Below are 20,581 nucleotides of genomic sequence, written 5' to 3'. Positions count from 1 at the left end.
TAAAGAAAAGGGAGACATTTGAGTTAGCACACTACTCAAGAGTTCAGTCCCCAGCTTTGCCACTGTTAAAATTATAAGGGCAAGAACTTCCTGGAAAATGAATTTCTCCTAAGTAGAGTCATTACATTTGAGCTACAGAGACCTTTACTAGGTGAAAACTTGTTGTTCAGAGCTAAGTTGCTGTATTTAACCAAAGTAATTATCAATGTCCGTGTTTCAATGAACCTCTTTTCCATTTCGTAATGCGAGGAGTTTGATATTGGGATGGGAAGGTCATGGTTTGATTTAGATGTTGGACTGGGAATCAGAAGATCTGGGCTCTTTTCAGGTTGTCAATCTTATTGTCTGACTTCTTAACAACATTCTTTTCTTTCTATTATTTTTTAATGATGTTTCAAGGCATTCTGAGCTGATAGGTGTAGTGTTCATGTGCAGTAATGCTGATGTGAGTAAGTGGGGTGATAATGTAAGGGTTTTTTACATTCCTTCTAAATCTCTGCTTTCTCTTGTTCCATCCTTCTTAAAGAGCAATCCATTAATCTAGTAAAGGAGCTGTGTGATGAGGATGTGACTGAGCCTGAAAAAGCCAAATTTGAATGCGAGATATCCATTCCTTCTGTGAAACCTCCCAAGTGGTATCTACGTGGGGAAGTCTTACAGGCTGGCAGAAACTTGATTATGCAGCAAGAAGGCACTATCCACCAGCTTGCCATAGTGATAACCACCACTGATATGACAAGCACCATTCAGTTCTCAATTGGCAAATCCAAATCCACAGCCAATCTGCTTGTCAGAGGTAACATATCCAGGCTTTGAAAACACTGCACTGTGCAAAGATCTGTTTGAATAGCTGTGATGTGCTTACTATTCAGATCTACAGAGCTGAGGTTTTGTCCTTGGCTATACCAAAGAAGTCAAATCAGGTGAAATTAATTGTATTTCTGAACTAGACAAGGTTAAGTTTGGTAGCACCTAAATTTGATGCAGTTTGTCATTGATTTCATCTGAAAGAAACTTGCAGGCTTTTTATCTGCTGTTGTCCCCAGCATAAGAGTCTCCATTCACACCCTAAAGTACTTGTTATATTTTCAACTCACTCTTATTTGAATAAAAGCCTCAACAATTGGGAGCAATTTAATAAGCACAGAACAAGAGCTGGACCTTGCATTTGGTAGATAATATACAGTATTACTTTATAGAAATGTAGTCAATGGCATTCCCTATAGACAATCGTTTGTTTTATCTTTAGAGTCGTTCAAAGAACCATTGTGAACATGACATTAATTGGAATGGAATACACGCAAGAGACTTTCCTCTTCTTCCAATTGTCCTCATCCTTTCTTCTCTTCCACCCCTGCTTTGCAGATTACCATATAGAAATCACCAGGAAGTTGGAGGACAAGACAGCTTTGGAACATCATTCTGTCATCCTGTCCTGTGACTTCAGGCCTTCTCCAAAGGTTGTGAAATGGTTCAAAGGCCACACACTCATCAAGCCCTCTGAGAAGTACAAGATCAAGAGGGATAAGCATTCAGCAGAGCTCAAGATTCTGAAGCTGAAGCCCGATGATGCTGGTGTGTACAAGTGCAAGGAATTGCAGAGACTGAGGCCACGCTGACAGCTGAAGGTATGAGCAGGGGGGGTGGTCTCTTACATGTCCTATTTCACCTCAGATTTCTCTTCTTGGGGTTGATTTCTGCCGTTCTCTCCTGCTAACTTTATAAATGTATAATCTTCACTGAGAAGATTACACAAAGATCATCTAGTCCAACCATTCTAACACATCCCAGTATGATTTATAGTAACAGTGGTAACAGTTCACCTTGTTTCATCACAGCCCGCAATGTAGAAGTAACCTGCAGGATGTAGAAATTGAAGAGAGCTCTGCTGTCTTCTCCTGCGAGCTGTCCCATGATGACGAGGACGTGGAATGGTTCCTGAATGGCAGCCTCCTTTACACCAACAATTACAATGACATCAAGAACGTTGGCAATTGCTGCACACTGACAATGAAGCAGGTTAAGCCTGAGGATGCTGGCACAGTGACAGTGAAGTCAGACAAGGTGTCAGAAAGCGCACCTGAAGGTGATAGGTGGGTCTGATCACAGCCCTCCTGGATGTAAGAGATGCTAAGGAGCTCCAGTTCATTCTATTGTGCAGCAGTCCTGCTTCTAAAGCTGACCTCTCTGGGGTGACAAGTCATCAGAGGCTTTCTTCCAGTGGAAGGTTCCATTGCAGCAGATATCAACGAAGGAGGATGGTTTTGGTGTCCTGCCAAAGCATTCCATTGCTTTTTATCGTCATTTTATTTAGCACAAGGAGAGTTACAAGAGCAGTTTCTTTTACTGCTTCAGTAACATGCAGTGTCAATGCTGTTGTCTCCAAGGATTTATGACTGCAGGGAGAGATCATTCAGTGTGTGTTTTGCCTCTGGGATGACTAATGACCAGGCTGTGAGCAACCTGATCTAGCTGTGAATGTCCCTTTTTATTGCAGGGGAGCTGGGCTAGATGGCCTTTAAGGGTCTCTTCCAATTCTAAGGGTACTGTGATTCTAATCTGCTCTCCCCAGCAATTAAGTTCTTTTACTCTATGCGCTCAGAGTTTGAAGGATTTCCTCTTTCTCCTTTCTTTTGCATTTGGTGGAAGTTTTTTCCCCAGTATAAACATCTGATGTGTGAAATAGAAGATAGATAAAAGGAGTCAATAAAACAGGAAAATCAAAAGTGTTCAGCATCTTATCCTCTTAATCCTGTGGCCTGCTGTATGAGCTGTGCTCCGTGTGAGGGCAATGCCAGCTCTCCAGCTTTAGAAGAGCTGCATCCCAATTACTTCATATGATATCAGTCCCACCCACCGGCAATGCAGGCTGTCCCTCCTGTTCCCTGTATTCTCCTACTGATTAGTTCAGAATTCCATAAAGTGCATTCAGTCAACACACATGAAACCGCTTTAGGTTCTATATTGGTGTTGTCAGTACTGGTAAAGATTTATTTATCCCTCTTTAAAAATCTGAAAGCAACTGGAAATGTCTCAACTACTGTATCACATTGTTCTGTTTTGCCCTTTTAATTGCAGAGAAGCCTGCTGTCTTCATGGAGTCCTTGGATGATGTTTTTGGTGAGGAGCGGGGTGTGATTAAATTGGAATGCGAAGTCTCTAAAGAGAAGGTCAAACCAGTGTGGAAGAAGGACGGTGTTCTGCTCACTTCTGGCAACAAGTATGAGCTGGTACAGTCTGGGAAGACCCTATATCCCCTTATCCATGACTTCGAGAAGTCAGATGCAGGTTTCTATACCTGTGATATTGTCCGTGATGATGCCAAGTCAAAGGTCGGCATTCAGGGTAAGTACTGTGGAAAGTAAAGGAGTGCTGAAAGCACATTCAGTGTGGTCACTATGTCTTACACCTATTCCCCCGTGAGCCTTAATAGTTTCTAAAATAGAAGTGTATTACTGCAATTTAGCACAGTGATGTCTGGAAAATTCCCATTGCTTTTGATGTGAATGTATCTCATTTTGCCATGAAAATCACCAAACACATCAAGAATGTCCTGGAAATATTTCCTTTCTAAACATCCCTAAAATGGAGAAATGGTTTGAACACCAGTAGGGGTAGGATGGTAACAAATTAGCTAATAGAAACATTTAATGTCTTGTCGTAGGCAAAACCCTTTTTCTCACGCAGCATCCTAGAGTTGTCCTCTCTGTTAGGTTGTTCCCTCTGTAGCTCATTGAATTTTCATTGTGCTCCATGGACTGAGCTGCTCTAATTGTAGTTCTTCCAGAGCAAAGACAAGAGATTCATGTCTCTTTTTTTTTTATAGCTTTCTGGTAATTCTGAGTGGAGAATGTCTTAGAGAATACATCAGTAAGGAATGCAGCCATGTTCTGCAAATCCTAAGTTAAAACACCAGTACTGCTACTCATGTCAGTCACAAATGCCTTTTCTCCATATAAACCTCATACTAACGTATCTCTTACCTTCCAGAGCTGAATAGTGGCATTACCAAACGGCTGAAAACCACTGAAATCCAGGAGGGAGAAGATTGTACTTTTGAATGCATTCTGTCCCATGAAAGCATTGATGAGTTCAACTGGACACTGAATGGAAGCAGAGTGAAAAATGGTGGGCGATTTAAAGCTTCTAATGTGAGTCGGAAATATACTCTCATTATCAAAAGTGTGACTCCTACTGACGCTGGGGAAGTCGTTTTTACTGCCCGTGGTCTAACCTCCAAAGCCTCTCTGTCTGTGAAAGGTAATGAGATGGGAGAGATTCTGGGGTCTGATTCCTTCAACTGTCTTCTGATAAGATTGTCGTGAGAGCTAACTCATAATATGGTTAAAGTGAATAGCAACCTTCTACTTGAACCTTGAAGCACTGAGAATTTCTCTTAAAAATAAGTAAAAGGAGGAACCATTTGACACAAATGTGAGAACTAACCAAAGCACTGGGGTAGTGTTGGAAATGGGCATCTCACTACAGCTTGTTCCATTAACAGTAAATCAGGAATGATCTGTTGAGGGAACTGTGGGAGCAAATATCCTCTAAGTATAAGCTGAAGGGATGGCCTTCACATCATCTAGCTGTACAACAAATTCCTATCTAGAGCATGTGCATCTGAGAGCATCATCCGAGGCTCCCAGTGTGATGAGTGGAGAGAAGAGAGAGGCAGTTTTCAGACATGGTTCATCATCCTCAATTGGGTAGATTTAAGAGAGAATAAATGCTGCCTGGAATTCTATTGTCTGTACTTTGCAGATTACTGCTGGCTGTAGGATGGCGTCTGTTGCAAGTGCCTCTCTAACTTATCTCCAGCATGTAGATGCATGTATTTTGAGAGAGGCATCCTACCCTAAGTGTATGTTACTCAAAAAGCAATGTTTTCTTCCAGGAAAACCTACTGAGGTTTCAAAACAGCTGGAGGATAAGACAGCAGCAGCAGGGCAGGACATCAGCCTGAGCTGTGAGCTGTCAAAGCCGGATTTGAACATCAGGTGGTACAAGGATGGCAAAGCAATCAGAAAAAGCCAGAAGTACGACTTGCAGCAGGAGGGAAGGAACTGGGGCCATTCTGATCATCCATGACTCTACTGCCAAGGACAGTGGGGAGTACCCCTGTGAGACAGAGGACTCCATAACAAAAGCCAGGGTCACTGTGCAAGGTGAGTTGAAAAGCACACTGGGGATGGCATGTAGAGAAGTCGAGGTAAATATCTGCAGCCTGTGGGTGATGTTTTTCTCTTCTGTTTCCTTGAGCATGATCAATTCTTAGTTTTCAGAAAATACGATGGATTAAAATCTTTTCCTTAAAATAATCTGGAAACCGAATGATTCTCCAGTGCGATGTGGATCTGGGCAGCCTGGTCTGGTGGTTGGTGGCCCCTTGACAGGGGGTTTAAAACTAGATACTCTTTGAGGTCCTTTCCTACTCAGGCCACTCTATGATTCTGTGATCATTCTATGGTTCTATGATCTTGGTTGTTAGTGAGCCAAGAAAAGATGGCAATCTGAATTAGTCTATATTGAATATGTGTAATCAAAACTATATGCAGTTTATCAGATGAGATCCTACCAGCGCATGTATAATGGTATTGAACTTTCCAGATATCTACTGGAATTATCAAACCTATGTAAATGGGTGGACTCTGTGGACTTCTTAGATTCTTTGCATCTCTATGTGATGTTCTAGAAGTGAGGGCAAAGGAGATTCAGGACACCTCTGTATGCTTGAGACTTGTTCGGGTAACAAATCCCTTTGTCCCACACCCTCATCCCCCTCTTTTCCTTCCAGAAAAACCTAATTACTTTATCAAGGAACTTTCAGATCTGAAAACTGAAGAAAGTGGAACTACAATTTTTTCATTTCAGTGCGAGAAATGCTCATACACCGTCATATGGAGGAAAGGCATTGCTGAGCTCAGGCCTGGCAGGAAATACGAGATGGCACAGAAAGGACGAGACCTGCAGCTGAGCATAAGAAATCTGGAGAAAAGTGACAGTGACGTGTACACCTGTGACATTGGTGATGCCCAGTCCAGAGCCAAGCTGGTTGTACAAGGTATGTGTGAGAGCCATATGACTGCGCATCCTGTTTCTCCACTCCCAAGACATTATCCTGGTAGAATTTGTACATTTATGGCAGGTCTTTGGGGCTGCAGCTGTCTGGCCTGAATAGCGGTTCACAAGCCATGCACAGAGCGAGCTGCATGGAAAGGGAAAGAACTACCAACTAGAGCAGTGCCATTGAGAACTTTATGTATCATTTAAAAACCAAAAATGCTGATGTACGGTGAGGCTGGTGACCCAGAAATCAGTGTGAACTTTCTATCTCTGACCTTTCTGAGTTAAAAATAGTTCTCTAAAGTTCTAGGCAAAAATTCCCTGATGCAGCATTCTGGGTAGTTGTCACGGTTTAAACAAAAATTTACCTGTGTTCGTGACAGGGGGGCCACAGGCAAGCGAGGTGCTAGAAGGAGCTGAACCTCAGTCCCAGCTACTTCAGAAGCAGCCCGAACCCCCTCATACACGGCTAAGATCTCCTTCTCAGTTTAAGCATAGCGCTCCTCAGACCCTTTATATGCTCGACTCCAAAATCCCAGGGGTCGGCCTTGGGTCTCTCCTGAAGCTCTTTGCCACAAACTCCAAGTGGGACCTTTTTCTCCAGCAGCAGTGTAGATTATGTTTTTCACATCCTGTCCCGTCCGTACTGGCCCCAAGGCCACGGCATGGGCTATCTCTTGTTTTATCTGCTCAAAAGCCTGCTGCTGCTTAGGACCCCATGAGAAATTATTCTTCTTCCACGTTACCTGATAGAGGGGGCTCACTATGTGGCTGTAGTTTGGGACATGCATTCTCCAAAAGCCCACTACTCCCAGGAAAGATTGGGTCTCTGTCTTGTTGGTGGGCAGAGACATAGCAGTGATTTTGTCAGTCACATCTGCTGGGATGTGTCGATGCCCATCTTGCCGTTTTACACCTAAAAACTGGATTTCCTGGGCAGGCCCCTTCACCTTGCTGCGCTTAATGGGAAAACCAGCTTGCAAAAGAATTTGGATTATCTGTTTTCCTTTCTTGAAAACCTCTGCTGCTGTATGGCCCCACACGACAATATCATCAATATACTGCAAGTGTTCGGGAGCATTACCCTGTTCCAAGACAGCTTGGATCAACCAATGGAAATGGTTGGGCTGTGCTTCCACCCTTGAGGTAAACAGTTCCAGGTATACTGAACAGCTCTCCAGGTAAAAGCAAACTGTGACCTACATTTTGCAGCCAATGGGATGGAAAAGTAGGCATTAGCAATGTCAATGATGGCAAACCACCTTGCTTCTTTTGACTCCAGTTCATACTGGAGTTCTATCATGTCTGGTACAGCAGCACTCAATGGAGGTGTGAATTCATTCAGGCCACGGTAATCCAGCGTCAGCCTCCATTCTCCATTGGCTTTACGCACTGGCCATATGGGGCTGTTAAAAGGCGAGTGAGTTTTGCTAATCAATCCCTGATTCTCTAATTGGCGAATTAGCTTGTGAATGAGGAGCAATGAGTCCCTATTGGTGCGGAACTGCTGTCTTGTACCACTTTGGTGGCAATTGGTACCACTTGGTCTTTTACCTGGAGCAACCCCACAGCAGAAGGATCATCTGACAGACCAGGTAAAGCTGACAGCTGCTTAACACAGTTTGTGTTAACAGCAGCTATCCCAAAGGCCCATCGATAGCCCTTGGGATCCTTAAAATATCTCATCCTAAGGTCATCAATACCCAAAATACATGGAGCCTCTGGACCAGTCACAGTAGGGTGTTTTTGCCAGTTTTTACCATTGAGGCTTATTTCGGCCTCCAACATAGTCAATTCTTGGGAACCCCCAGTCACTCCATGGATCTATATTGGTTGTGTCCCTTGGTGACTTGAGGGCATTAGGGTGCATTGTGCGCCAGTGTCCACCAAGGCTTTATATTTCTGTGGTTGAGATGTGCCAGGCCACCTAATCCACACAGCCCAGTATACTCTATTGTCCCTTTCCCCGCCCAGGCTGTAGTCAGGGCCCCTCTATTGGTTACCTCGATGGCTTGCAGCAACTGGAACTTCCCCCCTTTTGGGGCATGTAGCCCTGTCTTTCATGTCTCATGTCCAGTTCCACATGTTGTTTGAAGCACCATCTTAGAGGCAGCCTTTATTTCTCCAGCCCACCACTCTCTTGTACCACGAGAGCTCTCCTGCTTCTCGCTGTGATGTGAGACCAAATGGAAGGCCCTGCAGAAGTCTGGGTAGGTGATGTCAGTTGCTGTTCCTTTCCCCAACTGGTGCTGGGAAAAGCAGGGAATGGGACTGGGAGACATCCCGGCGGTGGGATCCTGCCTAAGCAGAACTGAATGGCTGTTCTGATCCATGTATTTTAACCTGAGTGAATCTGAAACTAATGAGGGAGGTGAGGGACCTGTGGGAAGAAAATGTATGTGCCGCAGTTTGTGGTGCAAGGTGTTCTAGGAGCTGCTGGTAACAGTGCCCAGAAGTCTTCCTTTTTTGACGGGGAGAGGATTAACAAGGTTATTTTAATGAATCTATTTCCTTTCTGTTCATCTTTCATACTACCTCTCAAAAAACTGTCTGTGGATTCTGTCATAGTTTTGTGCTGTTGCTGTCAATATTCTACATCATAACATCATGTGCAGTATGAATCATTAATTGAGGGTATAAATAGTGGAATCATGTACAAAGGAAAAAGGGTTAAAGAGAAAGTAAATTTATGTGTGGATTCTATGCATTCTCAAGTAGTAGTTCTTGCTAAAGAGAATTCGTGTGCACTCTGTGCTTTCATCTGCACAAAGGATCTTGTAATCATCTCTGTCTGTGTTTCTTTTAGACCCAGAGATGGAGCAGAGAGGAACACAGACTTGGGTGGATCTTCATTCAGGAGCAGGGACACGTCATGCTCATCTGAGGTGTCTGGCTGACAACAACAGCAGAGAGGTAATTTTCATAGGGTCGCGTGCCCATTTTATTTTTTTTTTCATTCATGATGCATAGAGGCGTTCCCCAGACAAAGTGAGCATTTCTCAACTGGACTTTCTAGAAATGAGCTAGGCAGTGAAAATGGGTTTGAAGCATTCCTAAGAGCCCCGCAAGAGAATGCTGAGAGTTAATCTGGCACCCTCCTTTGGAAACGTCCGTTGTCTGTCAGCTCATCAGCTGTGCCCTAACACCTCCCATTGCGCTGCCACACCAGGATAGAATTCCAAGCCCACACTGAGTCCTGGAATGTTGTGGTGCCGTGTTGGAATCAGATGTGACCACGTGGTCTTGGCTCCCCGCCTTGTGGGGGGTCATGGTGGACCAGGCTGTTGGCCGTTGGTGATGTCATAAGCGTCTGGAATGAGGGGAGGAGCGGTGCGTTCTGTGTTCCTTTGTGGGTGAGCTAGTGGTCAGAGTGGTTGCTTGATTTGTTGTTCTTGTGCGTTTAGTGTCGTCAGTGCCGTCAGTTGGTGTTGGCAGTTGGTGTTGGCAGTTGGTGTTGGCAGTTGGTGTTGGCAGTTGGTGTTGGCAGTTGGTGTTGGCAGTTGGTGTTGGCAGTTGGTGTTGGCAGTTGGTGTTGGCAGTTGGTGTTGGCAGTTGGTGTTGGCAGTTGGTGTTGGCAGTTGGTGTTGGCAGTTGGTGTTGGCAGTTGGTGTTGGCAGTTGGTGTTGGCAGTTGGTGTTGGCAGTTGGTGTTGGCAGTTGGTGTTGGCAGTTGGTGTTGGCAGTTGGTGTTGGCAGTTGGTGTTGGCAGTTGGTGTTGGCAGTTGGTGTTGGCAGTTGGTGTTGGCAGTTGGTGTTGGCAGTTGGTGTTGGCAGTTGGTGTTGGCAGTTGGTGTTGGCAGTTGGTGTTGGCAGTTGGTGTTGGCAGTTGGTGTTGGCAGTTGGTGTTGGCAGTTGGTGTTGGCAGTTGGTGTTGGCAGTTGGTGTTGGCAGTTGGTGTTGGCAGTTGGTGTTGGCAGTTGGTGTTGGCAGTTGGTGTTGGCAGTTGGTGTTGGCAGTTGGTGTTGGCAGTTGGTGTTGGCAGTTGGTGTTGGCAGTTGGTGTTGGCAGTTGGTGTTGGCAGTTGGTGTTGGCAGTTGGTGTTGGCAGTTGGTGTTGGCAGTTGGTGTTGGCAGTTGGTGTTGGCAGTTGGTGTTGGCAGTTGGTGTTGGCAGTTGGTGTTGGCAGTTGGTGTTGGCAGTTGGTGTTGGCAGTTGGTGTTGGCAGTTGGTGTTGGCAGTTGGTGTTGGCAGTTGGTGTTGGCAGTTGGTGTTGGCAGTTGGTGTTGGCAGTTGGTGTTGGCAGTTGGTGTTGGCAGTTGGTGTTGGCAGTTGGTGTTGGCAGTTGGTGTTGGCAGTTGGTGTTGGCAGTTGGTGTTGGCAGTTGGTGTTGGCAGTTGGTGTTGGCAGTTGGTGTTGGCAGTTGGTGTTGGCAGTTGGTGTTGGCAGTTGGTGTTGGCAGTTGGTGTTGGCAGTTGGTGTTGGCAGTTGGTGTTGGCAGTTGGTGTTGGCAGTTGGTGTTGGCAGTTGGTGTTGGCAGTTGGTGTTGGCAGTTGGTGTTGGCAGTTGGTGTTGGCAGTTGGTGTTGGCAGTTGGTGTTGGCAGTTGGTGTTGGCAGTTGGTGTTGGCAGTTGGTGTTGGCAGTTGGTGTTGGCAGTTGGTGTTGGCAGTTGGTGTTGGCAGTTGGTGTTGGCAGTTGGTGTTGGCAGTTGGTGTTGGCAGTTGGTGTTGGCAGTTGGTGTTGGCAGTTGGTGTTGGCAGTTGGTGTTGGCAGTTGGTGTTGGCAGTTGGTGTTGGCAGTTGGTGTTGGCAGTTGGTGTTGGCAGTTGGTGTTGGCAGTTGGTGTTGGCAGTTGGTGTTGGCAGTTGGTGTTGGCAGTTGGTGTTGGCAGTTGGTGTTGGCAGTTGGTGTTGGCAGTTGGTGTTGGCAGTTGGTGTTGGCAGTTGGTGTTGGCAGTTGGTGTTGGCAGTTGGTGTTGGCAGTTGGTGTTGGCAGTTGGTGTTGGCAGTTGGTGTTGGCAGTTGGTGTTGGCAGTTGGTGTTGGCAGTTGGTGTTGGCAGTTGGTGTTGGCAGTTGGTGTTGGCAGTTGGTGTTGGCAGTTGGTGTTGGCAGTTGGTGTTGGCAGTTGGTGTTGGCAGTTGGTGTTGGCAGTTGGTGTTGGCAGTTGGTGTTGGCAGTTGGTGTTGGCAGTTGGTGTTGGCAGTTGGTGTTGGCAGTTGGTGTTGGCAGTTGGTGTTGGCAGTTGGTGTTGGCAGTTGGTGTTGGCAGTTGGTGTTGGCAGTTGGTGTTGGCAGTTGGTGTTGGCAGTTGGTGTTGGCAGTTGGTGTTGGCAGTTGGTGTTGGCAGTTGGTGTTGGCAGTTGGTGTTGGCAGTTGGTGTTGGCAGTTGGTGTTGGCAGTTGGTGTTGGCAGTTGGTGTTGGCAGTTGGTGTTGGCAGTTGGTGTTGGCAGTTGGTGTTGGCAGTTGGTGTTGGCAGTTGGTGTTGGCAGTTGGTGTTGGCAGTTGGTGTTGGCAGTTGGTGTTGGCAGTTGGTGTTGGCAGTTGGTGTTGGCAGTTGGTGTTGGCAGTTGGTGTTGGCAGTTGGTGTTGGCAGTTGGTGTTGGCAGTTGGTGTTGGCAGTTGGTGTTGGCAGTTGGTGTTGGCAGTTGGTGTTGGCAGTTGGTGTTGGCAGTTGGTGTTGGCAGTTGGTGTTGGCAGTTGGTGTTGGCAGTTGGTGTTGGCAGTTGGTGTTGGCAGTTGGTGTTGGCAGTTGGTGTTGGCAGTTGGTGTTGGCAGTTGGTGTTGGCAGTTGGTGTTGGCAGTTGGTGTTGGCAGTTGGTGTTGGCAGTTGGTGTTGGCAGTTGGTGTTGGCAGTTGGTGTTGGCAGTTGGTGTTGGCAGTTGGTGTTGGCAGTTGGTGTTGGCAGTTGGTGTTGGCAGTTGGTGTTGGCAGTTGGTGTTGGCAGTTGGTGTTGGCAGTTGGTGTTGGCAGTTGGTGTTGGCAGTTGGTGTTGGCAGTTGGTGTTGGCAGTTGGTGTTGGCAGTTGGTGTTGGCAGTTGGTGTTGGCAGTTGGTGTTGGCAGTTGGTGTTGGCAGTTGGTGTTGGCAGTTGGTGTTGGCAGTTGGTGTTGGCAGTTGGTGTTGGCAGTTGGTGTTGGCAGTTGGTGTTGGCAGTTGGTGTTGGCAGTTGGTGTTGGCAGTTGGTGTTGGCAGTTGGTGTTGGCAGTTGGTGTTGGCAGTTGGTGTTGGCAGTTGGTGTTGGCAGTTGGTGTTGGCAGTTGGTGTTGGCAGTTGGTGTTGGCAGTTGGTGTTGGCAGTTGGTGTTGGCAGTTGGTGTTGGCAGTTGGTGTTGGCAGTTGGTGTTGGCAGTTGGTGTTGGCAGTTGGTGTTGGCAGTTGGTGTTGGCAGTTGGTGTTGGCAGTTGGTGTTGGCAGTTGGTGTTGGCAGTTGGTGTTGGCAGTTGGTGTTGGCAGTTGGTGTTGGCAGTTGGTGTTGGCAGTTGGTGTTGGCAGTTGGTGTTGGCAGTTGGTGTTGGCAGTTGGTGTTGGCAGTTGGTGTTGGCAGTTGGTGTTGGCAGTTGGTGTTGGCAGTTGGTGTTGGCAGTTGGTGTTGGCAGTTGGTGTTGGCAGTTGGTGTTGGCAGTTGGTGTTGGCAGTTGGTGTTGGCAGTTGGTGTTGGCAGTTGGTGTTGGCAGTTGGTGTTGGCAGTTGGTGTTGGCAGTTGGTGTTGGCAGTTGGTGTTGGCAGTTGGTGTTGGCAGTTGGTGTTGGCAGTTGGTGTTGGCAGTTGGTGTTGGCAGTTGGTGTTGGCAGTTGGTGTTGGCAGTTGGTGTTGGCAGTTGGTGTTGGCAGTTGGTGTTGGCAGTTGGTGTTGGCAGTTGGTGTTGGCAGTTGGTGTTGGCAGTTGGTGTTGGCAGTTGGTGTTGGCAGTTGGTGTTGGCAGTTGGTGTTGGCAGTTGGTGTTGGCAGTTGGTGTTGGCAGTTGGTGTTGGCAGTTGGTGTTGGCAGTTGGTGTTGGCAGTTGGTGTTGGCAGTTGGTGTTGGCAGTTGGTGTTGGCAGTTGGTGTTGGCAGTTGGTGTTGGCAGTTGGTGTTGGCAGTTGGTGTTGGCAGTTGGTGTTGGCAGTTGGTGTTGGCAGTTGGTGTTGGCAGTTGGTGTTGGCAGTTGGTGTTGGCAGTTGGTGTTGGCAGTTGGTGTTGGCAGTTGGTGTTGGCAGTTGGTGTTGGCAGTTGGTGTTGGCAGTTGGTGTTGGCAGTTGGTGTTGGCAGTTGGTGTTGGCAGTTGGTGTTGGCAGTTGGTGTTGGCAGTTGGTGTTGGCAGTTGGTGTTGGCAGTTGGTGTTGGCAGTTGGTGTTGGCAGTTGGTGTTGGCAGTTGGTGTTGGCAGTTGGTGTTGGCAGTTGGTGTTGGCAGTTGGTGTTGGCAGTTGGTGTTGGCAGTTGGTGTTGGCAGTTGGTGTTGGCAGTTGGTGTTGGCAGTTGGTGTTGGCAGTTGGTGTTGGCAGTTGGTGTTGGCAGTTGGTGTTGGCAGTTGGTGTTGGCAGTTGGTGTTGGCAGTTGGTGTTGGCAGTTGGTGTTGGCAGTTGGTGTTGGCAGTTGGTGTTGGCAGTTGGTGTTGGCAGTTGGTGTTGGCAGTTGGTGTTGGCAGTTGGTGTTGGCAGTTGGTGTTGGCAGTTGGTGTTGGCAGTTGGTGTTGGCAGTTGGTGTTGGCAGTTGGTGTTGGCAGTTGGTGTTGGCAGTTGGTGTTGGCAGTTGGTGTTGGCAGTTGGTGTTGGCAGTTGGTGTTGGCAGTTGGTGTTGGCAGTTGGTGTTGGCAGTTGGTGTTGGCAGTTGGTGTTGGCAGTTGGTGTTGGCAGTTGGTGTTGGCAGTTGGTGTTGGCAGTTGGTGTTGGCAGTTGGTGTTGGCAGTTGGTGTTGGCAGTTGGTGTTGGCAGTTGGTGTTGGCAGTTGGTGTTGGCAGTTGGTGTTGGCAGTTGGTGTTGGCAGTTGGTGTTGGCAGTTGGTGTTGGCAGTTGGTGTTGGCAGTTGGTGTTGGCAGTTGGTGTTGGCAGTTGGTGTTGGCAGTTGGTGTTGGCAGTTGGTGTTGGCAGTTGGTGTTGGCAGTTGGTGTTGGCAGTTGGTGTTGGCAGTTGGTGTTGGCAGTTGGTGTTGGCAGTTGGTGTTGGCAGTTGGTGTTGGCAGTTGGTGTTGGCAGTTGGTGTTGGCAGTTGGTGTTGGCAGTTGGTGTTGGCAGTTGGTGTTGGCAGTTGGTGTTGGCAGTTGGTGTTGGCAGTTGGTGTTGGCAGTTGGTGTTGGCAGTTGGTGTTGGCAGTTGGTGTTGGCAGTTGGTGTTGGCAGTTGGTGTTGGCAGTTGGTGTTGGCAGTTGGTGTTGGCAGTTGGTGTTGGCAGTTGGTGTTGGCAGTTGGTGTTGGCAGTTGGTGTTGGCAGTTGGTGTTGGCAGTTGGTGTTGGCAGTTGGTGTTGGCAGTTGGTGTTGGCAGTTGGTGTTGGCAGTTGGTGTTGGCAGTTGGTGTTGGCAGTTGGTGTTGGCAGTTGGTGTTGGCAGTTGGTGTTGGCAGTTGGTGTTGGCAGTTGGTGTTGGCAGTTGGTGTTGGCAGTTGGTGTTGGCAGTTGGTGTTGGCAGTTGGTGTTGGCAGTTGGTGTTGGCAGTTGGTGTTGGCAGTTGGTGTTGGCAGTTGGTGTTGGCAGTTGGTGTTGGCAGTTGGTGTTGGCAGTTGGTGTTGGCAGTTGGTGTTGGCAGTTGGTGTTGGCAGTTGGTGTTGGCAGTTGGTGTTGGCAGTTGGTGTTGGCAGTTGGTGTTGGCAGTTGGTGTTGGCAGTTGGTGTTGGCAGTTGGTGTTGGCAGTTGGTGTTGGCAGTTGGTGTTGGCAGTTGGTGTTGGCAGTTGGTGTTGGCAGTTGGTGTTGGCAGTTGGTGTTGGCAGTTGGTGTTGGCAGTTGGTGTTGGCAGTTGGTGTTGGCAGTTGGTGTTGGCAGTTGGTGTTGGCAGTTGGTGTTGGCAGTTGGTGTTGGCAGTTGGTGTTGGCAGTTGGTGTTGGCAGTTGGTGTTGGCAGTTGGTGTTGGCAGTTGGTGTTGGCAGTTGGTGTTGGCAGTTGGTGTTGGCAGTTGGTGTTGGCAGTTGGTGTTGGCAGTTGGTGTTGGCAGTTGGTGTTGGCAGTTGGTGTTGGCAGTTGGTGTTGGCAGTTGGTGTTGGCAGTTGGTGTTGGCAGTTGGTGTTGGCAGTTGGTGTTGGCAGTTGGTGTTGGCAGTTGGTGTTGGCAGTTGGTGTTGGCAGTTGGTGTTGGCAGTTGGTGTTGGCAGTTGGTGTTGGCAGTTGGTGTTGGCAGTTGGTGTTGGCAGTTGGTGTTGGCAGTTGGTGTTGGCAGTTGGTGTTGGCAGTTGGTGTTGGCAGTTGGTGTTGGCAGTTGGTGTTGGCAGTTGGTGTTGGCAGTTGGTGTTGGCAGTTGGTGTTGGCAGTTGGTGTTGGCAGTTGGTGTTGGCAGTTGGTGTTGGCAGTTGGTGTTGGCAGTTGGTGTTGGCAGTTGGTGTTGGCAGTTGGTGTTGGCAGTTGGTGTTGGCAGTTGGTGTTGGCAGTTGGTGTTGGCAGTTGGTGTTGGCAGTTGGTGTTGGCAGTTGGTGTTGGCAGTTGGTGTTGGCAGTTGGTGTTGGCAGTTGGTGTTGGCAGTTGGTGTTGGCAGTTGGTGTTGGCAGTTGGTGTTGGCAGTTGGTGTTGGCAGTTGGTGTTGGCAGTTGGTGTTGGCAGTTGGTGTTGGCAGTTGGTGTTGGCAGTTGGTGTTGGCAGTTGGTGTTGGCAGTTGGTGTTGGCAGTTGGTGTTGGCAGTTGGTGTTGGCAGTTGGTGTTGGCAGTTGGTGTTGGCAGTTGGTGTTGGCAGTTGGTGTTGGCAGTTGGTGTTGGCAGTTGGTGTTGGCAGTTGGTGTTGGCAGTTGGTGTTGGCAGTTGGTGTTGGCAGTTGGTGTTGGCAGTTGGTGTTGGCAGTTGGTGTTGGCAGTTGGTGTTGGCAGTTGGTGTTGGCAGTTGGTGTTGGCAGTTGGTGTTGGCAGTTGGTGTTGGCAGTTGGTGTTGGCAGTTGGTGTTGGCAGTTGGTGTTGGCAGTTGGTGTTGGCAGTTGGTGTTGGCAGTTGGTGTTGGCAGTTGGTGTTGGCAGTTGGTGTTGGCAGTTGGTGTTGGCAGTTGGTGTTGGCAGTTGGTGTTGGCAGTTGGTGTTGGCAGTTGGTGTTGGCAGTTGGTGTTGGCAGTTGGTGTTGGCAGTTGGTGTTGGCAGTTGGTGTTGGCAGTTGGTGTTGGCAGTTGGTGTTGGCAGTTGGTGTTGGCAGTTGGTGTTGGCAGTTGGTGTTGGCAGTTGGTGTTGGCAGTTGGTGTTGGCAGTTGGTGTTGGCAGTTGGTGTTGGCAGTTGGTGTTGGCAGTTGGTGTTGGCAGTTGGTGTTGGCAGTTGGTGTTGGCAGTTGGTGTTGGCAGTTGGTGTTGGCAGTTGGTGTTGGCAGTTGGTGTTGGCAGTTGGTGTTGGCAGTTGGTGTTGGCAGTTGGTGTTGGCAGTTGGTGTTGGCAGTTGGTGTTGGCAGTTGGTGTTGGCAGTTGGTGTTGGCAGTTGGTGTTGGCAGTTGGTGTTGGCAGTTGGTGTTGGCAGTTGGTGTTGGCAGTTGGTGTTGGCAGTTGGTGTTGGCAGTTGGTGTTGGCAGTTGGTGTTGGCAGTTGGTGTTGGCAGTTGGTGTTGGCAGTTGGTGTTGGCAGTTGGTGTTGGCAGTTGGTGTTGGCAGTTGGTGTTGGCAGTTGGTGTTGGCAGTTGGTGTTGGCAGTTGGTGTTGGCAGTTGGTGTTGGCAGTTGGTGTTGGCAGTTGGTGTTGGCAGTTGGTGTTGGCAGTTGGTGTTGGCAGTTGGTGTTGGCAGTTGGTGTTGGCAGTTGGTGTTGGCAGTTGGTGTTGGCAGTTGGTGTTGGCAGTTGGTGTTGGCAGTTGGTGTTGGCAGTTGGTGTTGGCAGTTGGTGTTGGCAGTTGGTGTTGGCAGTTGGTGTTGGCAGTTGGTGTTGGCAGTTGGTGTTGGCAGTTGGTGTTGGCAGTTGGTGTTGGCAGTTGGTGTTGGCAGTTGGTGTTGGCAGTTGGTGTTGGCAGTTGGTGTTGGCAGTTGGTGTTGGCAGTTGGTGTTGGCAGTTGGTGTTGGCAGTTGGTGTTGGCAGTTGGTGTTGGCAGTTGGTGTTGGCAGTTGGTGTTGGCAGTTGGTGTTGGCAGTTGGTGTTGGCAGTTGGTGTTGGCAGTTGGTGTTGGCAGTTGGTGTTGGCAGTTGGTGTTGGCAGTTGGTGTTGGCAGTTGGTGTTGGCAGTTGGTGTTGGCAGTTGGTGTTGGCAGTTGGTGTTGGCAGTTGGTGTTGGCAGTTGGTGTTGGCAGTTGGTGTTGGCAGTTGGTGTTGGCAGTTGGTGTTGGCAGTTGGTGTTGGCAGTTGGTGTTGGCAGTTGGTGTTGGCAGTTGGTGTTGGCAGTTGGTGTTGGCAGTTGGTGTTGGCAGTTGGTGTTGGCAGTTGGTGTTGGCAGTTGGTGTTGGCAGTTGGTGTTGGCAGTTGGTGTTGGCAGTTGGGTTAATCTGTAACTGATCAGGAAAAGTCTTCAATTTTTATATACTCTGATATATTGATTTTTAATGACCACTAAAATTTGTGCAGTAAATGCTTTTAAGATGTTCATAACCATGCTCTACCAACTGAGTTATCCGGGCTAATAATTGATTAATGATCGCACAATTTAATGGAATATCATGTCAAAGAGAACCAATTTTAGAGGACAAATGTACTAGAGTATCACTAGGGGCATTAATACTTATTGACCCTTGAGAAACAGCAAGCCATGTTGGTGGTGGATGTGACAGGTAGTGCCAGCAGGGCGTCCCCTGCTTCAAGGTGCACCTTTCCTCTCTCACCCATCACAGATTCTCTCCTGCATTCAGGGTCTGAAGGATTTCTTCCAGTTGTACACCACATCCGCATGGCCAGTGCGTGATATAGAGCCCAAGTGGAACACCTGCTTGGAAAACAGAATAAACCATCAAATTTAGTTCTATTAGCGTGCACTTTTGTCTAAAATGATGCATGGTTATATTTTCAGATCCCAATTAATTGGATGTAAAAGAGGTATCCGTTCTATGATACAGGGTCATCTCTTTGCCTGGGATTCCTTTCCAGGTTTTGTCTTTGCAAATTAAGAAAAGCTAATTAATAGGCTAATAACATCATAACCAAACAGTACTAAAACATTAAAAGAGCTATTCCTGTAGACTCTAGCATTGATTAGATCAAATCCTGTTTAATACACATCTGATCTATTACTAAAATAGAAGAAGCACACAACATCCTAGCTAATGCCTTAAACTCTAAATCTTGAGACTGCATTCACCTGTATGTGCTGTGGAAAATACTTAAGAAGAATGAGTATCTATTGTTACAGGTGCATATTTTAGACGGCCAAATTCAGGAACGTGAGTGACATCTGTCTGACACAGTTGAAGAGGTGCTGTGCCACATGGATTTGTCCGAGTCGGAGGCAAAGAGCTATCAGTCAAATTATGTAGCTGATATTCAGTCATAAACACGGTGTATTGCATAGGAGAGAGGATCATTCTTAACACAGTTTTCCAATCATGAGGGGTCATAGCGTAACTGTCACTGTTTGCAACCAAAAGATTGTATGTAAAGGCTGACTGAACTCCGAATGTTCTCACTGACTCCCTTAGCTCCTTCACTGCCTCATAAGGCAGAGATTCCAAACGGGGGACCTGATTAGGAAAGGTCTGCAACGTGTCAGCATCACCCCTTAATATTGTTTCTTTTTTGCATTGCTCTAAGACATCACAGTACGCTGTAGGGAAATTTGTCATTCCTGCTTCCTTCAAAGTATCATCAGGAGGAAATGCGTCCGATTCTCTTTCTGGATCTTCTGGACCGGGGTCACAACGATCCCCTGGTTTCGATCCGTCCGTGTCTTTAACCACGTTACACGCCGGCTGCACAGACGCAGCAGCGCACGACGTGGGGGGGAGGAGGGCAGAAGCGGCGCGACGAGCGTCGTAGGCGGAGCGAAGGGCGAGGGCGCCGTAGAGGGCGGCAACGCGGCGAACGTCGGGGGAGGAGCGAACGGCGGGAGCGCGAAGGGGGGCGGCCGCGGCCCCTCGTCTCCCCGAATCGGGGAGGGGTCGGAGCCGCCAGTCGGATCCGGGCACGGGCCGCTTCCCGCAGCGAGAGGCAGCGGCGGGGTTGGGACGGAGGGCGGCAGGGAATGGTCGGAATAAATTCTTTCCCGTCGTGATTGCTTAATCCCTTCCTTTATCCGGCTCCAAACGGGCAACAGCTTAGCAGCCTTTCTGTCTTTAGCGAGAGAAGCCTCGTAGAGTTTTGAGCCGATTTTGTCCCAAAGTTCTCCATCGAGAGAGAACTCAGTTTTTGGAAATTCAGGGACATTTTTGCTTATCCATTTAAGAAGAGTAGCTAATGCTTTAGTAGACACAGTCTTATCCTGATACGGTAACACTGACCGCAATACTTCGAGATTTACTTTCTGCTCCTTCGTTAGTGAGCTCCCCATAGTTCCCGACTGCTCACCTTCTGTCCTGCAGAACGGTGCGGGTGCGCGCGAAACAGTCTCTCCGAAGTTCAGTCGGGCGACGCTGCCGGACCGGGCTCGCTCAGCCGCGGGTTGATTTGCCCCACGTTGGGCGCCATTTGCAGCGACTCGGCACGGACTCAGATGTGAACGATCCAAATCGTTTATTACAAGTTCTCACATCCCTTATATACCTTCACAAGTTGTTATTTTCTAACTTTCCCATCCGCCCTTACAACTTTCCCAAACATCTTACATGTCAACAAAGCATTCTACAAAACACTTTTCAACTGTCCATGCAGGCACATAACCAATCAGAGCTGTGAGACTCTTCTTCTCCTTGCAGAGGTGTCCTTGGTTCTCATGCTGTTTATCTTGCTCCACAGCTGCTGCTCTGAACAGCTTTTCTTGTATTCCCACAGTTAGTGTTGGCAGTTAGTGTTGGCAGTTAGTGTTGGCAGTTAGTGTTGGCAGTTAGTGCCTTTATTGCCTTTTTCTTCTCACCGTCGTGCGCAGCAGCTTGTAGGTAAGCTGAGCTGGCGTGGGATGGATGGGTGGGCAGTGAGGTGTTGAGAACTGCTGGCTGTCGGAGCTCACAGCACCGTATTGCTTACTCTTGACCATCAGACATAATTTTCCCCTGGTACACACGTTCCAAAGGGGGTATCCGTAAAGTTGGCACCTGTCCCGTGCTTCTTCCATTGTCTTTGCTCAGTAGTGGAAGCATTGTAAAGTTGCTGGGCGGACAGGCATCACGTAGCCTGAGACTCAGCATGTCTTGCAGCAAGTGGATGGGACGGTTGTGCTGTGTGTGTTATTCCATGGATGTCTTAGCCCTGCTCACTGACCTGCTCTTTCTCTCTCCTCTCCTCACCCTCCGCCCACTGCCTCGGTGCAGCTTTTGCTCTCATTCCATCCGAGCAAAGCGACAACTGCTGCAGATAGCTTGAGGTGATCTCACTGCCAGGTACGTGCCATGATTTGTCCCCCCACATGGTTTTGCCACATGGTATGTGAATGTAGTTCT

The 20,581-nt window shown here is 48.4% G+C and overlaps 1 protein-coding gene across 1 annotated transcript; it reads left to right on the top strand.

Annotated features, from left to right (window-relative positions):
• The first annotated feature begins 5,335 nt into the window (after window positions 1–5,335).
• LOC146754850 (obscurin-like) lies at window positions 5,336–9,036 on the top strand. Its single transcript, XM_085526478.1, has 3 exons — window positions 5,336–5,748; window positions 5,875–6,064; window positions 8,873–9,036. Exons 1-3 carry the CDS (start codon window positions 5,641–5,643, stop codon window positions 9,034–9,036), a joined length of 462 nt encoding a protein of 153 aa, XP_085382604.1. The 5' UTR covers window positions 5,336–5,640.
• The last annotated feature ends 11,545 nt before the right edge of the window (window positions 9,037–20,581 follow it).

Source organism: Coturnix japonica, chromosome 37 (assembly GCF_054131305.1).
Source record: "Coturnix japonica strain WE chromosome 37, WE-NBRP24, whole genome shotgun sequence".
NCBI classification, from domain to species: domain Eukaryota; kingdom Metazoa; phylum Chordata; class Aves; order Galliformes; family Phasianidae; genus Coturnix; species Coturnix japonica.
The sequence above is the reverse complement of the archived record's forward strand: the minus strand, read 5'-3'. Positions and strand labels throughout refer to the sequence as shown.